The 17106-nt window shown below is 53.1% G+C and overlaps 7 protein-coding genes across 7 annotated transcripts; 4 read left to right on the top strand and 3 right to left on the bottom strand.

Moving 5' to 3' along the window:
• Window positions 1-359: 359 nt before the first annotated feature.
• On the top strand, window positions 360-2170 carry Z517_12513 (uncharacterized protein; the record flags this gene model as incomplete). Its single annotated transcript, XM_013422457.1, has 3 exons — window positions 360-1008; window positions 1109-1798; window positions 1866-2170. The coding sequence occupies 3 exons, from the start codon at window positions 360-362 to the stop codon at window positions 2168-2170; spliced, it is 1644 nt and encodes a 547-aa protein (XP_013277911.1).
• A 450-nt stretch (window positions 2171-2620) lies between these two features.
• Z517_12512 (uncharacterized protein) lies at window positions 2621-4728 on the bottom strand (the record flags this gene model as incomplete). Its single annotated transcript, XM_013422456.1, has 7 exons — window positions 2621-3035; window positions 3117-3447; window positions 3527-3719; window positions 3783-3849; window positions 3926-4303; window positions 4374-4644; window positions 4686-4728. The coding sequence occupies 7 exons, from the start codon at window positions 4726-4728 to the stop codon at window positions 2621-2623; spliced, it is 1698 nt and encodes a 565-aa protein (XP_013277910.1).
• Window positions 4729-5783: 1055 nt separating this feature from the next.
• Window positions 5784-8732, top strand: Z517_12511 (uncharacterized protein; the record flags this gene model as incomplete). The annotated part of the gene is made up of 1 exon (XM_013422455.1): window positions 5784-8732. One exon carries the CDS (start codon window positions 5784-5786, stop codon window positions 8730-8732), a length of 2949 nt encoding a protein of 982 aa, XP_013277909.1.
• An 844-nt stretch (window positions 8733-9576) lies between these two features.
• On the top strand, window positions 9577-10391 carry Z517_12510 (uncharacterized protein; the record flags this gene model as incomplete). Its single annotated transcript, XM_013422454.1, has 2 exons — window positions 9577-9840; window positions 9930-10391. 2 exons carry the CDS (start codon window positions 9577-9579, stop codon window positions 10389-10391), a joined length of 726 nt encoding a protein of 241 aa, XP_013277908.1.
• A 438-nt stretch (window positions 10392-10829) lies between these two features.
• Window positions 10830-12488, top strand: Z517_12509 (uncharacterized protein; the record flags this gene model as incomplete). Its single annotated transcript, XM_013422453.1, has 1 exon — window positions 10830-12488. One exon carries the CDS (start codon window positions 10830-10832, stop codon window positions 12486-12488), a length of 1659 nt encoding a protein of 552 aa, XP_013277907.1.
• Window positions 12489-13858: 1370 nt separating this feature from the next.
• On the bottom strand, window positions 13859-14728 carry Z517_12508 (uncharacterized protein; the record flags this gene model as incomplete). Its single annotated transcript, XM_013422452.1, has 1 exon — window positions 13859-14728. The coding sequence occupies one exon, from the start codon at window positions 14726-14728 to the stop codon at window positions 13859-13861; it is 870 nt and encodes a 289-aa protein (XP_013277906.1).
• A 922-nt stretch (window positions 14729-15650) lies between these two features.
• Z517_12507 (uncharacterized protein) lies at window positions 15651-16679 on the bottom strand (the record flags this gene model as incomplete). Its single annotated transcript, XM_013422451.1, has 2 exons — window positions 15651-16192; window positions 16286-16679. The coding sequence occupies 2 exons, from the start codon at window positions 16677-16679 to the stop codon at window positions 15651-15653; spliced, it is 936 nt and encodes a 311-aa protein (XP_013277905.1).
• Between the last annotated feature and the right edge of the window lie 427 nt (window positions 16680-17106).

The following is a 17106-nucleotide window of genomic DNA, read 5'->3' as shown; positions in this document are numbered from 1 at the left end:
AGACATTCGCATCTGGATTGAACATGACTCTGATACATCTATACGAGATTCGAGCATCTCATTTCCCCGTGTATTGTGACTGTCGCCCTTCACGAGCACCACCTGACTTTGCCGTGCCAGGAACTAAATCTTTCTCGCCGCGTAGATAATGCCGCGGGCTTCTGTTTCTCGCCAATATGTGCTCTGCACTGAAAACTCCGAGTCCCAATTTCCGACATGAACTATATGAATGGCGAGTTTTCTACTCGGTGAGAAGATGGCAATAAGTGAAGACTCATCGATTCTCCTCCTCCGCCCACGTTCTTGAATCTCGACACGGCCCTTCCCCCTCCCTCCCCATTGTTCCTGTCTTTCCCATCATGGCCGGCCTTCCCGTGCCCGTTGCCGTCGACGACGACGGCCCGCAGCGAATCAAGGACTCCTCTCCACGCATGTCCTGGATCCAATCTCTTCTCCGCATACGCCTCGACGACGATGTCTGCAACCAGAATTATCCGGGCCGTGGCACAGACGACGACCCTTACATTATCGATTTCCTGCAGAACGACAGCCAAGACGCCATGAATTTTACCAAGGGGCGAAAATGGGCCATTGCCGTTCTCCAGTCGCTGTCGACGTTCGCGGTGACCTTTGCTAGCTCGGTGTACGTCAGTGGCATTGGAGGCATCACGCAGCGCTTTGGTGTGTCCAGGGAGGTGGCCACACTGGGTTTGTCGCTCTTCGTCTTGGGCTTCGCCCTGGGACCGCTGATCTGGGCACCTCTGTCGGAGGTGTACGGGCGCAAGTCCATCTTTGTGGTTTCGTTCACGGCATACACGGCCTTCAGCGTGGCGGCGGCGTGCGCGCCCAACATCGCGACTTTGCTGGCTCTTCGCTTCCTTGCGAGCGCGTTTGGTTCGTCGTCAATGACCAATGTTGGGGGCGTCATCGCCGACATGTTCAGCAAGAAGGAGCGTGGAATGGCGACAGGCATGTTTGTCACGGCTCCCTTTCTGGGCCCTGCACTTGGTAGGTGGTGGACGTCCTTCTTCTATGCTGCCATTTTTCCCCCGTGGTGCCCGTGTACACTTTGCTGATTCTTATCTCCCTCCCTTTTTGCCCTCTGTAGGCCCCGTTGCTGGCGGTTTTCTTGCCGAGACCCAGGGCTGGCGCTGGACTCTCGGGTTGAGCGCCATACTGGGCGGTCTGATCTGGATTGCCACGTCACTGACCACCCACGAAACATACGCGCCGTTCATTCTGCGTCGTCGAGCCAAGGCCCTCTCCCGGATGACGAGAAGTTTATATGTGTCCCGGATCGATGCGGGAAAGCCGCCCAAGACACTCTCGCAGGAGCTCTCGGTCTCTTTCACGCGTCCCTGGGTCCTTCTGTTCCGCGAACCCATTGTCTTACTGGCGTCGCTGTACATCTCAATCGTCTACGGCACGCTGTACATGTTCTTTGCCGGGTTTCCCATCGTCTTCCAAGCCGCTCGAGGCTGGAGCCAGGGTATCGCCGGACTTCCGTTTGTCGGTGTCGCCATTGGCGTCTGTCTTGCCACCCTAGCGGCCGGTGTGGACAACAAGCGCTTCGTGCGCCAGTGCGAGGCAGCCGAAGCAGAGGGACGCGCGGTCGAGCCAGAAGCCAGACTGCGCACGGCTATGGCAGGTTCGATTGTCCTTCCGATTGGTCTGTTCCTCTTTGCATGGACGACGTATCCATCGGTGCACTGGATCGCACCCATTATCGGCGGCATGTTTTTCGCGGCGGGACTGGTCATGGTCTTCATCTCGCTAATGAGCTATCTGGTCGACTCTTGTGCGTTTTGACCTCCTTTGCTTTGTGATGCTCTGCAAACAAATGCACATGCTGACCCTGTGTCCAGATGTCGTCTATGCTGCCTCTGTGCTGGCAGCCAACTCGGTGCTTCGGTCCCTGTTCGGCACCGCCTTCCCCTTGTTTACCACCCGCATGTACCGAAATCTCGGAAATCAATGGGCGAGCTCCATTCCTGCGTTCCTGGTGATTGGCTGCCTGCCTTTCCCGTTTCTGTTCTACAAGTACGGTCCGCAGATCCGCTCCAGGTGCAAGTATGCTGCCGAAGCAGCAAAGGTGCTGGAGATGATGCATCGTCGGCACATCGCCGTGGTTAGGAGCGAACAAAACGCGCCGGAAACGAAGGCTGAATAGAAGAACCAAAGGACACTTAAAGGACGGTAAGCCTCGACGACATATATCTGGTGATGATTTCGGCCGAGAAGCCGTATCTAAATCGAGAGTGTTAGTGACCTTGGAACAACACAATTTGGCGGTTCTCCTCTATCCAATCTTCTGGACGGGAGGAGGGTGACCTTGAGACTTACCCTGGCGTGATGACTGAGTTTCCAAATTGTACTCCAATCCAGGGCTGTTTGTACTGTACACATAGACTCATAGATTAACAGTCAGCCGGGAAGGAGTATAAATGCTGGTGCCACCGCCTAGAGCCGGAACTCCAACTCTTGTGAGTCTGCCTGGACAATCCAGCTGTCTCCTGCACATCGTGTCAGTCCCGCACATTTAGGATGGCCCCAAAAGTAATCGTACCGACACGAGAGAATGCATGCGCCCTCAATGCCTCCCGTTCTTGTGAGACCGACGTCAATATCGACTCGTAAAATCCGATTGCCCAATCTGCCACTCATCCAGGAAATCAAACTCCAAGAAATCCGGAACGAACGACGGACCATCCTCACCCTGCTCCAGCTGAGACGAAGCTACACTGACCTGTGCATGCGGGCAAGTGGACGCATTCGGCATGCTGTTGTCTTGGGACTGCGACTGCACAGGGACTTGGTCGAGCATTTTGAGCGGAACCAAGTACAGATTTTTCTTGGCCAGAATCTCCTCGAACACCGGCAGCGCTCTTCTGAGGGCGGGTATTTCTTTTCCCTGTACCAGGATGAGCATGGTCTGGTTGATGGAGATCCGAGCCATGGAACGGACGAGCTCTGTCTCGGCTGGGTCGAGGGCCGATTCGATGTGAAGAGCGAGCAGCGCAGTTATTGTGGTTACGCTGACACGGCCATTGTTAGTTGTATTACTGCGTTCTCTTTTTCCAGACATGGCAGAATAGCGAGGAATGGATGGCACCTACAAAGACATGGGAAACTCGTGAAGCGTACCACTAGCCAACACCCTCATGGCAATTGTGTCCAACTCCAGAATAGCGGACCGAAGCCGCTGTTTGGCCCACTCGCTCCAGTCCGCGTGTTGGGACTGCTGCCAACAGCGACGTATCAGACGACACAAGATGCACTCAAACCTGTAGCTCATGGCTTGTATATTCAGATAGTAGACGTCAGTTCCAGTATTCCCACCTATGTGCATCTTGGCAGCGAGAGACTTGCGCCATACATCGAGTGGGTGCATCATTTGGCGTGGGTCCTGCTCTGGCTTGTTTGTCACAAGGGACAAACACTGTCCGACTAAATAGAGTTAGTTATGCTTGTGGTATCAGTTACAGATTGAAAATCAAGAGAAAAAGGGAATAGAACCAAAACACACATATTCGAGACAACTCGCAGTGGACAATAGGGGAGGCCTTTTGCTGGGGCGTCACCGCCGGGAGCAAGCCGGATGATACTGCTGGGATATCCTCCGCTTCCCAGTCATCCTCCGTCCGAGGCTTGATCGCCGAGGTGTTTTCGAGTAGTCGGGAGCGTCTGGTATTGATAAAGACGTGGAAAATGTCCAAAAACTACACAGCTATAGTAAGCGTAAAGTAAGAAGAACAGAGGACGATGAGGGGAGGACGACGTACATAGAGACCCCACCAGATCCTTCTATACAACTTCAAGATTTTGCGGGGTTTATCTTCTCGAACACATCTGTCGGAGAGTCGGTAGGCCGTTAGTTCTCGCAATACATGTCACGGGTGTCACAGCCCAGGAGTAGGAAACGCACGTGTTGCGTAGGTCAAGCTTGGTGGCAAGGCGGATCGCGTTATGGAACCAGAAGCCGAAGTCCCAATTGGTGGGGTGGTCGAGAATCACCGTGCACAAGATGATGGATCCCTGCAGCAACAACAAGGAGTCGTCTTCGGCGCCAAAGTCGTAGAGTAGCTTGGCCTTGGAGAAGAATGACTCTTGCGCGACCGAGCGGCTGGCAAAGCCACACGCGGACAAGACATCTGCTGGAGCATAGAGACTGGCTGGTGTCAATATGACGCGGAGCAGGAACAACGAGCAGTCGCCGGATTGATAACGGCGAATGAATTCAGCTCTGTTGATCACAGGAGCAAAGGGGTAGACATGGTCAAAGTATGTCTTGACAAGGGCATCTCTGTTGTTTTTGTTTGTGAGTAGAGTGGAGACGGAGATCCAAAGAAGACAGAGCGATAGAGGATTCTTACAAGTAGCGCGGAAGAGGTAGATCAAAGACACCCTTCTTGACAAGATAGTCAATGTCAACGTCGTCTAATTGGGGTAGCTTAGTCCATAGACAGTTCCGAGTAGTAAAACTATCTTCCGGGCCTGGGCGGTAGGGGGTACTAGAAGCGCTGGGGAGTCGGCTGGATTCTGTCGGTTCTTTCACGGCGTCATTTAGGATATTGAGGTAGAGCAGATCTGGCTCCGTCTGACGTGGGTTTTGGCAATCCAGGGGATCGGAAGTGGAAGGTTGCTCTGAATGATCAGATTGATCAGATTGGTTGAGACTATCCAACTGGCGACTGTCGGATGTAGCGGGGATGCCTGTAGTCTGGCCATGGTCAGTGGGACTTCTGAAGGATCGCCAGAGGAGCAGAAGAAAGGAGGGTGAAGAGAAGGAGCTGGAATAGTGCCAATCCTCTCAAGCATATTCGTACCTGGCTAGGAATCGTGGAAACATGTACTACCTTCCTTCAAGCCCCTTCTATGTTAGCACGCACCTAATGAACCATGAACCATAACCCATCCCACCAGCAATCAACTCACCTGGTCCGACTCTTCCGGGCTGGCAGTACACAGTCCTTGGCACACTGCCTACTGGTACAGCTGCTGCAGGGAAGGCCGATCACGGCAGCATTGCACTTGACCTTGCGAAGACGGCAGGGTACACACGCCTTGTTGGATTTGAGGGCGCGTGTTCCGCTTTCTCCAGCCCTCTGTGGCCCAGCAGCCGAAGTATTCATCGAAGGGGGGAAAGGGTCGTTTGCTGTAGCCTGCAATGGTGCCGGAAAATTAGGGCACTAAACGAGAGTGTTTCCTTCTTATGTTTTGAGGAACTCGGGGTTTTGACCTGAGGCCAGCTCGGAAGTATTGTATATTGCCGAGTCTTGGTCCACCAAGGCTGTAAAGGCCGAAAAGGTGTTTGACACCGTCCCTCGGTAAGGATGGCTCACCCGAACCGCCCCAAAATTCTCCTGGCCAGGGCCCTCCAGGCGATGCCAGCTATGATCATATCGCGGAACCAAGGTCAGGTAGAGCCAAAGTGTTATCAGGCCTGAGACGTAGACTCGGGCGACTGCTTTTGAAAGTCCGGCGTTTTTCACAAGGGGACACACGTGACACCCCGGCGTCTGACAAGCCAGACTTCAACGGCCAATCATCGCTAGACTGTTTAGGTCCTCTTGGCGGTAAAAGGCAGCATAATCTTGATCTGTGGGGAAATGCAGAACGCCAGCCTCGTACCAAAGTACAGTACCTGACTCAAAACTTGTTCTTCATCACCTGTTTGGCCTCGCTGATCCCTCCCTTTCTCTTCAGCAGGGTGTCCTGCACACTTTTCTCCACTACTACCGTCTTCTTTTGCGGCTTTAAGGTGCCGCCAGCCTACCTTCACCATGTCGCGGCGCGACTTTCTCAACCAACAAGCCCCCGAAAATTACGTTGCCGGTCTCGGTCGAGGCGCAACCGGCTTCACCACTCGATCCGACTTGGGCCCTGCTCGAGATGGACCCAGCGCCGAACAGATCCAAGAGGCTCTTGCGCGACGAGCACAGCAACTCGGTGCAGCTCCCCCCACGGCGTACGGCGCCAGCACCAAGAAACCGGAGCAAGAAGAGGAGGATGACGACCGGTTTCAGGACCCGGATAACGAGACAGGCCTGTTTGCCTCTGGCACTTTCACACAAGACGACGACGAGGCAGATAGAATCTATCAGGATGTGGATGAGCGCATGGGCAAGCGTCGGAAAAGACTAAGGTTAGTACCACCCTTCCCAATTGCCCCTCCCTTCGCAAAGACACGTGGTTTATCTTTTCCACATGGGAATGAACAGATTACCGACATGATTCCTTCGCCGTCCTCTAGGGAAGAACGAGAACGAGAAGAGCTCGAGGAGTACAACCGCAAGAACCCAAAAATCTCGGATCAGTTTGCTGATCTGAAGCGCGGCCTCGTCACATTAACCGACGACGACTGGGCAAACATTCCAGATCCCGGTGACCTAACAGGCAAGAATCGACGAGCGAGACAGAACCGACATCAGCGCTCCTATGTTGTACCTGACAGCGTCCTTGCGAGGGCGAGGGATGCTGCCGAGTTTTCAACCAGCGTGCAAGATGATACCGCAGACGGCGCTGTCACTACTGTGGACCACAAGGATGGAACCATGACAAACTTTGCCGATATTGGTGCTGCAAGAGACAGGGTGCTACAAACTAGGCTAGACAGGGCGGCAAAGGCGGACGCCGGTACAGGCACAGCGACGACGATTGATCCGAAAGGATATCTCACCAGTCTTGAGACGTCAGAGTTCGATCCCTCCAAGGTACAGCTCGGCGAGATTCAGCGGGTACGGACTTTGCTCGACTCCGTGATTAAGACCAACCCCAAACACGCACCAGCTTGGATTGCCGCTGCGCGCTTGGAAGAATACGCTGGTAAGATTGTCGCAGCGAGGAAAAGGATGGCCCAGGGTTGTGAGATGTGTCCAAAGAGTGAGGATGCCTGGTTGGAAAATATCCGGCTCAACGAAGGACAGAACGCCAAGATCATTGCTGCCAACGCCATCAAGAACAACGAACGATCCACCAGATTGTGGATTGAGGCCATGAGACTGGAGACAGACCCTCGAGCAAAGAAACGAGTCCTCCGGCAAGCGATCGACCATATTCCGCAATCAGTAGCGATCTGGAAGGAAGCAGTGAATCTGGAGGAGGATCCGGAAGACGCGAGACTCTTGCTGGCAAAGGCTACTGAGATTATTCCGCTGTCCGTTGAGCTCTGGCTTGCTTTGGCTCGTCTGGAGACGCCTGAGAATGCTCAGGCTGTCCTCAACAAGGCTCGAAAGGCTGTACCCACCAGCCACGAGATCTGGATTGCTGCGGCCAGGTTACAAGAACAAATGGGCAACGCCAATAAAGTCAATATCATGAATCGTGCCGTGAAAGCATTGGTGAAGGAGGGAGCCATGCTCAAGCGCGAAGAATGGATCACGGAGGCTGAGAAATGCGAGGAGGAGGGTGCTGTCTTGACGTGTGGCGCCATCATTCGGGAGACTCTCGGCTGGACTCTCGACGAGGATGATGACCGAAAAGAGATCTTCAAGGATGACGCCAAGGCAAGCATTGGACGGGAGAAGTTCGAGACCGCTCGAGCTATCTATGCCTACGCCTTACGAGTCTTCCCCACCAGCAAATCACTGTGGATGGCCGCAGCTGATCTCGAGAGGAACCATGGTACCAAAGACGCCCTGTGGCAAGTTTTGGAAAAGGCCGTCGAGGCTTGTCCTCAATCAGAAGAATTATGGCTCCAGCTGGCAAGGGAGAAATGGCATGCCGGAGAAGTTGACGATGCCCGACGAGTGCTCGGTAAAGCATTCAATCAAAACCCCAATAACGAGGAGATCTGGCTGGCAGCGGTCAGGTTGGAGGCCGATGCCGGGCAGGTCAGTCAAGCACGAGAACTTCTTGCGACGGCGAGACAAGAGGCACCAACTGAGCGAGTATGGTATAAGAGCGCGGCATACGAAAGGCAGTTGGGCAACACCGATGTCGCCCTCGACTTGGTTCTTCAAGGTCTCACGTCGAGAGTGATCGATAAGAAAGAGACACGCTTTCCACGAAGTGCGAAGCTGTGGATGATGAAGGGACAAATCTACGAGGATAAGGGCATGGTACCTCAGGCGCGAGAAGCGTATGCCCAGGGCACCAGAGCGTGCCCCAAGTCTGTGCCATTGTGGCTTCTGGCGGCGAGACTCGAACAAAAGGAAGGCATCATCATCAAAGCGCGCTCCGTGCTTGACCGTGCACGCCTCCAGAACCCGAAAAATGCCGAGCTATGGGCCGAGAGTGTCAGAGTCGAGCTACATGCCAACCCCCCGAATGTCCAGCAGGCCAAAATCCTTATGTCCAAAGGGTTGCAAGAGTGTCCTAAGTCAGGGCTTCTGTGGTCTGAGAACATCTGGAAATTACAACCGCGTACGCAGCGTAAACCTCTGAGTCTGGAAGCCATCAAGGCTGTGGATAACGATCCTGTGTTGTTTGTGACGGTGGCGCGGATATTCTGGAGCGAGCGGAGACTGGACAAAGCGATGAATTGGTTTGAGAAGGCGCTTGTGGTGGATCCTGACCTGGGAGATAGCTGGGCCTGGTACCTCAAGTTCCTGATGCAGCACGGAACCGAGGAGAAACGGGAAGATGTCATTGCAAAATGCATCGCGAATGAACCGAAGCACGGCGAGGTGTGGCAGAGAGTGAGGAAAGATCCCAGGAAGGCGTCCCTGACTACGAAGGAGGTGTTGATGGAGGTGATGAAACAGTTGGAGGCGAAGGAAGTCATCAGCTGAGCGCGCTGATAGCTCTCAAATTCAGTATACACATTGTCTCTACTGGCGATGGGCGGCTATGGTCTCTCTGGCGCTTTTCGCGAGGCTGTCGAAATCTCGAGTCGGTGGCGGCAAATATACACAGTCACGTGCGAGGCTCGATGATGATGTCACCAACATTGGAGATTGGCTGACTTTCTCCCACCGTTTCCCCCATACTCTGTATTGTGTCCTATCTGCTATATCTCTATTTCTCAATGATGATTGCGGATGGCAGAGTCATGGTGTCATTGAGTTACACGACATTTTTTCCGCATTCAATTCCTCCTGAATCCCATCCTTAACCCTTAGGGATTTGTATAGCATGTCATCATTCTGACGCGAGCCTCCCAATTGTCATTGTCTTTGCAGACCATTCAAACTGGTGACGTTGTTGGCCGCGCCCGGGTTCATCCTCGGGTCTCCAATCCGCTGCAATAAATGTACCCATCGCATCAAGAAAACAAGTGGACAAAATGATTGTGTGCGCCTGAAACTTTCCAAGCCGGAATAATCATCTACTTGGTCTGTCCCATCATTCGTTTCTCTTAGATATAGACCTCGGCTCTCTATTCCTACATTCTTCTTCATCCTCATGAGTCCTAGGTCACTGCTTCGTCTCGGATTCCATTCGATTTCTCAACGACAGGTCACATCTAGCAGCCTTCTCTCGCGGCGTGCCGCATCTTCGTTTATCCCTGCTTGCTGTCTTCAAAGACCACGTACTCTACCTGCGCCTTCGAAGAGTTCGGACGCCCATCATTTATTGTCAGGTTATATCCACAGTACCCCTAAGCAATCTAGACGCTCATTCACGACCAGCAAAATGGGTAAAGAGCAGGACAGCGTACCATCTAAGAGGGACAATGAATCCCCAGAAGCCCATCAATACCAAGCTGGTTCCACCACAGACCGCCCGGAGGATGAGTGGAAACACCGCGAGCCATACCGTCTCCACAGCAAAGACGAGGACTTCCCAGTCAAATGGGAGGGTCAGTGCCATTGTGGCAAAGTCACGTATCAGTTGAGTCGAGACAAGCCGTTGGCGGCCAAGTATTGTCATTGCACGACGTGTCAGAGATTACATGGAGTAAGTTACGCCTGTCTAACCCGGTCACACTGCTGCTGGTGTGCTTTTATGATTTGAGGATACTCTCTGATGGTTCATTTATTTTCAAGGCACCCTTTCAATGGGCTGCCATCTTTCACAAGTCGGATATCAACTTCACAAATGGCCACCACGACCTCGGCTGGTATGACCCAACTGCAAAATCCACCACGCATCACCTTCCTTGTAAGGTCTCTTGTGCCTATTGCCGTGCTCCTATAATGGACGAAGGGCGAAACATGATTCTCTTATTTCCCCCACTTATCAAGGACATCAACACCCCGGCTGGCCGAGAGGCTTTCAGACCAACCTGCCACATGTTCTACCCGCAGCGAGTGGCCAGCTTCAAGGGCGATGGAATTGTGAAGTGGAAGGGACTGGACAACACGAGTGATCTGCTGGATGATGACGAGCATGTTCTGGTGAAATGGGAGGAAAACATGGACGACAAAAAGATGGAGCAGAAAAAGAGGGAGTTCCTGGAGTTTACGCAGCGTGAGGAGGTTAAGAGAGTGAAAAAGTCAGATGGGTAAGGCTGAGGAGAGCGGAGAGCAGGGGCTTGAGCACCTCTGCGACTTAGGAAGTCAAACACGCAAAAAATGTCGATACCGATGTAGAAACAAACTGCGTGACATGTGAAGCAACTCGTGTCAATGGCGTGTCGATGTGTGAACTCGGGATGTGTTGCGTGACAGACCAATGTCATGCCAAGACTTATTCTTCTTTATCGTACTAACCTAGTCCAATTAGAGCTAGACTGGCTTGGCCGGATTATAAACCCCGTGCATCCCACTCGAGCCTCGATCGCCTCGAATTTTCCCGTTTCCCGAAAACCCCACGTTACACTAACCACAGCCTTGGGATTCATTCTCTCCTCAGACGCCTTCGTTCAGCCGAGACGAGTCGAGCGCGCAACCAGACCGTATCGTCTGAGCCAGTAGAGCTTCAGCGCTCCCCGTATCGGCATCGCCATGGGCAGAACATCACCGCAGGGATTGACGGCCCAAGACTTCCATCACCAGCCCTATGTCAATCCTATCGACGTCTTCCCGCCCAAGTCACGCCTCGCACATCGGGCGCAGAACTACAGATCACCGATAAGGGGCCAGGTCCCAGCGAGGAGCCCGTCACGGTTTTCCGCAGAACCTCATAAATTTACTTGTTGCGGCGAGGACGACGAGTCTTCCTTCCAGCCGTCCAACGCCCTTAACTGCTGTGTCGACTACGAACACGACAGCGCCGGCATTGTCGATTTTGACCAGGTTGCCAATGACCTTGCACCCTGCTGTGATGAACCTCATCATACCTCCCCCAGTCCAATGGACTGTGAGGATTGTGTTGACGACTGCGAGGACTGTGTCGAGGAGCATCTGAAAGCAAACCAACATGTCGGCGACTATGTCGACGATTGCGAGGAATGTAAAGAGGAAAATGGTGTCAAGTGCTCCGAAGGCGCTTTGTGTCAAGGCACCTGCGACGAGTGTGATTTCTCTTGCTTTGACTGCATTGACTGGAGTCAGTTTGAACGGGATAAAACTCTGGGCCTATCATTCTCGGTCCCACTACTGGATGAGAATGCCTTGATGGCCCCGGACCTACAATTTGACGAGACAGATGCTCCCACTTTCCGAGCTCTCGAACTCCCTAACGGCCAGCCCGATATTGTCGCACATCCACTGGACGTCCCTATGCACCACCAGTGCTTCGATAACACTATCCCCTTCTGGACCAACATAGCTCAGGAGCAGATTTGCACGGGCAACCCCGGACTAAACCAACAGCTCCCGTTACCACCATTTAGACCGAACTTTGGATGTCATCCAGCCGCCGCTCATCAGCGCACATCTCTTCCCGAGTTCGCGGTATCTGAACCGATGAATATTAGCGCAACTTCCAGCCTACAACCCAAAGCACTCCTTCCTGCTGCTCCTGCCAAGGATCCATTGAACAACACACAAGATCTTTTAAGGGCCGTTACTTCCCCCGAGACCTCTCGAGCCTGCCAATGGCTCATGCCTTGCGGCACTGTTTGTGGCGCCTCCTTCGCCACTGGCACCGACCTCAAGAAGCATTTGAAGTCTGTTCATTTGGTCAAAGGCGTGACGAAATGCCAGTGGCAGAACTGTGACTCTCCAAACTTTGCTTCCGAAGCTGCGCTGACGGGCCATATCTCGAAGAAACATCTCGCCTCGTTTCTTACCACGTTTTCTTCAACATCTTCGTCTTCCGCCTCCGCGGCAGGTCATCGACACCAGCACCTTCACAAATCAGAAGGGCCGTTCAAGTGCACATTCCCTTCGTGCCCGAAATCGTTCATGTACAAGCAAGTCCGCGACGAGCACGTTGCGACCCACCACAACGGCAATAAGATGTACTGCCATATCTGCCACACGTTCCTGAACGGCGAAGGCTCGAATTTCAAGAGGCACATGGCCACGCACAGGCCCAAGCATCAACACACGCTGTGCAAGTACCACGGGCTGGGCTGTAAGAGGCGATTTCCCAGACTGGACAACCTGAGGAGACACGAGGCGTGCTGCAAGTTTGGAAAGGGACTGAAAGCCAAAAGCGTGGACAGTGCCGACAACCAACACCACCACCACAACCACCATCATCACCCTCACGCTTGAGAGGGAATGCGGTGGTTCCAGTTGGTGAGGCAAATGGAGAGCCGTCTGGGTTGGAAGGAAGCAAATTGTTATCGTTTTTCATTGGAGGTGCATAACATAAACCCAATTCCTCCTACAAAGGGTCATACTGTCACGATTGCCAGTACCATGTTTTACGGAAGAAGGATCGCGAGCCGAGAGCTGACAACCGTCTCTAGCCCCAAAGCTCGACAGATTTTTACAATATGTGTGTGTGTGTGGCAAAGACTACCCAGGACTCTGCACACCTTTCGCAGAGTTGAAGTTGGACAATCCTGAAAGAGAGCTGGACCGATGCCTACGGAGCTACATATCTAGCTATCATATATAGGCTTACAATGCGACTGTCGACGCATGCTTGGCTAGAAAATATACCATATACCATTGAATTCATACCATGCATCGGGGTACGACATATACATTTCATATCTCGTATCACATATCACATACCACACACCAAGCACCACATATCACATTTTTTATGTATATCACATCACATCGCTTCGTATCTAGTCAGGAGGCGGCCTCCCTATCCACCACGACTCACGAGGCCACACGACAGTCTAGTCTCTGTGTAGACAGATAGACAAATAATGTAATACATTGTATAGAGACATATGGGTGACTTAGTAGACGCCTAGCGAGCGAGGTAGGTAGGGGGGTGATTAATCAATTGATTAAGTAGTTGTCGAGTGGATCGGCTATACTATACTATTACTAGATATCCCAAGAGATGTGTCTCAAGCCATCTCATCCTGTCGGGTTCTTGATGATCATCATCATCTGCCCCATCGTCGCCATTATGCATTGAGACGTCCGTCCTCCCCGAGGTATCCTCTGCAACGGATCTCCAGCTTCGCTTCCTGCATTACAAAACAAAGAGCAAAACAGAAACTCGCCACCGGTGCTCGTGATTAACGAGCTGTAACTTGGCCAAATGCTGTTTCATCCCTCCGAAACGCCCTGGTATAAACTGACCTTCTGTGGTGGGTATCATGAATGTGTTGAAATCAAACAGGGCATTATTGCGATGAGGGGGTATTCTGGTACTTGAAATAAAAGAGTCACAAATGCCAGCCCGAGAAAGCGGTAGCAAAGGTCTTTGCGGCATCCTAAGGGGCTTTGGACAGGCGGTCTGCGTAAATGGCATGCACAGGCTGTGAGTGCTAGATAGTAGGAATCCAGACTATGCCAGAAGTTGGCGGCTGATGATCGTTCCGGATCGGCCTCAGGCACATTGTGCCGTTTCCGTATAAGCGACTACACCGTCTCGAGCAGGGTCGGCCTTTGTGTAAGCATTGGAAGTCGTGCTCGAACTTGGGGTAGGCATAGTATGCGTAATGTCGTAGGGGTCATGAAAGAGTATCGGTGCTGCTCGCAGTTCCAAAGGCGATCAAGCCGCCAACGGGACGCCTGCCAAACCGCTCCCGTTTCCTCTGCCGCCTTTTAGCAGCAAGTTGCGGGCTCCATACTCCAGCAAAGAGGTCCTCGCATTCATCCTCGTCTTGCGAGTCAAATTCGAGCTCATCGCTCGGATCGCCAGCTCCATCGACTATCTTTCTCAGGTCTCTTGGAGGCAGGGGTAGGACTTCATCGTATGTGTAGGGACTGGTGTCATCTTCCTCATTCTCCCACGAAACGTTGATGCGAATGCGTTTGGTCTCGAGGATAAACTTGCCAACCTTGTACTTTTGGCTCTCTTCACTGGCTTCAACGTATTTCCATCCGAGTATGCTGTCGCAGATTGCGCAGCTAATATCGCTGACAATATGCTGCCCCGTCACGAGGTTTCGCGAGATGTTCTTGTTCTGAAACGTATTAGGCAAGGAAGGGGCTGTGGTGTGGATGTGGCTAGTTGTCCCTTGAACCAGATACGCTCGACCATGTCTGCCCATAAAGCCCTTGCTGATGATCTGCGAAGTCAGGCACAGATCAGTGGAGCATTTTGCGCATTGAATGTGGGAGCTGTGGCCATTGAGGAACTTGTCCTCCGGCGGAGCTATAGTAGATGAAGTGGATGAGACGGGAATGGGGGTCGGGGTAGGGCTTCTAGTGAAGGGGTTCGAAGCGGTTGAGGCGGCGGACGCAGCTGTGTCCGTGGAACTGCTGCTGTCGGTGCTCGACTGACGCGACTTGCGGCGAAACGGGATCGAGGGGAGAAGATATGTAGGGAAGATGGGAAAGAATGCTGGAGGATCGGAGGTCTTGCGGAGGAAGGACATCGTTGCTTGGACTGGAGCAGGACGTAGACAGCTTGGGCAGATTATTAGGAGTCCGGAGGGAAGGCACAACAGTCAGCAGATCGAGCAGGTGTAGTCGTTCATAACTCCTCTTGGTCACACGCAGGGACGGGTTCGCGGATGTGGATCAGTAATGGAATTGGCCTGAACCGGAGGGTTATGACATCGGATTGCCTGGCGCCAGTTGGGAGAGGCAGTGTCGAGTGTTGAAGCAAACAACACCGTCCAGTCAGTGTCCGGTTGAATGACAAGATCTTGTGGACCAGCCACCACGATGAGAGGAGAGAGAGGGAGTGAGGGTGGAAGTTGAAATTGAAGGCGGGAGTCGAGGAACATGCGGTAAAGTCGATCATCCATCAGCCTTCTCCTTCGTGTATCCGCGTTCTCGCCCACGGTTTGTTACTGGTACCCCGTACCCATTGTCACCTGAACTTGTTCCGATCAGGTCCGCGTGATCATTCGGATGTCGAACGAGGGGGAGGCGAGACATGTCTGACAGGAACCATTGAGCATGAAACTGGCTGTGACAATGAGAGGTCAAGATGTCAGACAATTGGATAATTTTCGGGCGGTGACAAACCTCGGAGGTGGGATGTCACCAGGTGGTGGTGGTGGTGTCAATGTAAGAAGCTTACCAGGGCGCAGGTGGGGTAGTGAAGGTGGACGAAGCGGATGCAGTGGGCAAAGGCTGGTGGCTCCATCGGGCCCCATTAGGCTCCATTTGGGCTTATCGATTAACAGTCTGGGCCTGACAGGCGCTGCAACCCCTCTATTGAGCAATGAGCCAGCACTCGCCAAACACCAAGATGACCACCTAGGCAACTTTTGCCGGTGTCCCTCGCCTGAAACTCCGAAACTCCCGTATATCCTACATACATTCCTTCCACCGGGATCGGCGCCCCCTTTATACCTCGCCGACAAAACGACTGGGATTCGGCATGATAAATTGATTGGCCAATTTGGGCAGAGACGAACCGTTAAGATGTAACGGGGCGTTGAGGAGGAATGCCGAGTTGGTATCAATAAAAACCAGGAGCCGAGACAGGAACCCTTCCAGGCCTAGAGCGGCCAGTCCGCCTCTTTCTTCCAACATGCGTTTCACGGCGTCCATGTGACAGTGATATGCGCCCTCGTCCCCGAATATGGCTTCGTAGCTGGCCATCTTGGCGACAGCGGCGATGATCTCGTCCCGATAGACCATGCCCTTCTTCGAGGCCGGTGATAGGGCCTGCGCGATGCCCGAAATGGCGCATTGTTTAAGGAACAGGATCGTCTCGGCCAGAGTCATGTCATTCTGCCTCGCCGCATAATGAGACGCCGAGAACAAGACGATGACTTGGAATATGATCGGCGAGCTGAGAACCATGGGGAACCACGAGGTCTGCAGGAGAACAGACCGACTGTCTCCATCTAGCTCGGGCACGGCCACGGCCAGATGCTTCAGGTCTAAGGGGGGGATCTAATCAGCACACACAGATCATGGCAGAAAGCAAAAGCCGTGAATGCAGCAGGAAGGACAGGTGATCAGCTGCAACCTACAATTTTCCAGCACTACGGAAACAAGAGGATGATGGTAGATTGGACTCTTTGAAGCCGGAATCATGCTCGCTGCAGATGGTCCAGCCAGGAGGAGTCGGTCATTGCTCGCTGTCGCGGGGACAGGCGGAGGAGACGGCACCCTGTCTTCTGATTGTTCCTCGCTTTCTTCTTTCTGGCTGGCTGAGGGGTCGACGAGCGAGTCGAGACAAAGATCCCATGTAGGATTCAGCTCGCCGCGGCGCTTTTTGTGCGGTGGCCGTTGAGTTGAGCGACAAGACTGATGGCGGGACACAACAACTCGGGCGACGTGCGACCTGATCTCCCGGCGCATTCGCTGCGCTTGGGCCTCTTCAAGGGGCCCAGCATCGATAAATGTGAGCAGGGGTCGCACCATGTTTTCCTTTGCCGGATTAGGAGAAACAGGCGAGACGCAGAAGACATGGTCCCAAAAGTACCTAGGTATTATCCGGTGAGATGAGAAGAAGGAGAAGAAAGTGACAGGCCACACTGATCTAGCTTCTTACTGCTTTGGGCCTCGTACGTACGAATATGGCTTAGCGCTCCCAAACGGCAACCTCCGCCAACTCTATCAACGAAGCATTTCAAGCATATCCCCTCCTTGTTCTTTATCGCCTTTTCCCTGCTTTTTTTTTGGTCCCTCATTCAACTCAGACTACCTCGTACTCCGATGTGCTCCAACCAGGACTGTCCAGCCCGTCACCTTCAAGGGAGCAAGGAAGACCACTTAGCGGGATCTTCCCTCCGCCAGAGAATTTTTGACCCGTACCGCACACTTGTTCGCAGCCCGCGCTCTGCTGTTT

This window comes from Fonsecaea pedrosoi (genome assembly GCF_000835455.1).
Source record: "Fonsecaea pedrosoi CBS 271.37 unplaced genomic scaffold supercont1.10, whole genome shotgun sequence".
In the NCBI taxonomy this organism is placed as follows: domain Eukaryota; kingdom Fungi; phylum Ascomycota; class Eurotiomycetes; order Chaetothyriales; family Herpotrichiellaceae; genus Fonsecaea; species Fonsecaea pedrosoi.
Note: the sequence above shows the minus strand (reverse complement) of the source record. Positions and strands in the feature narration are given on the sequence as shown.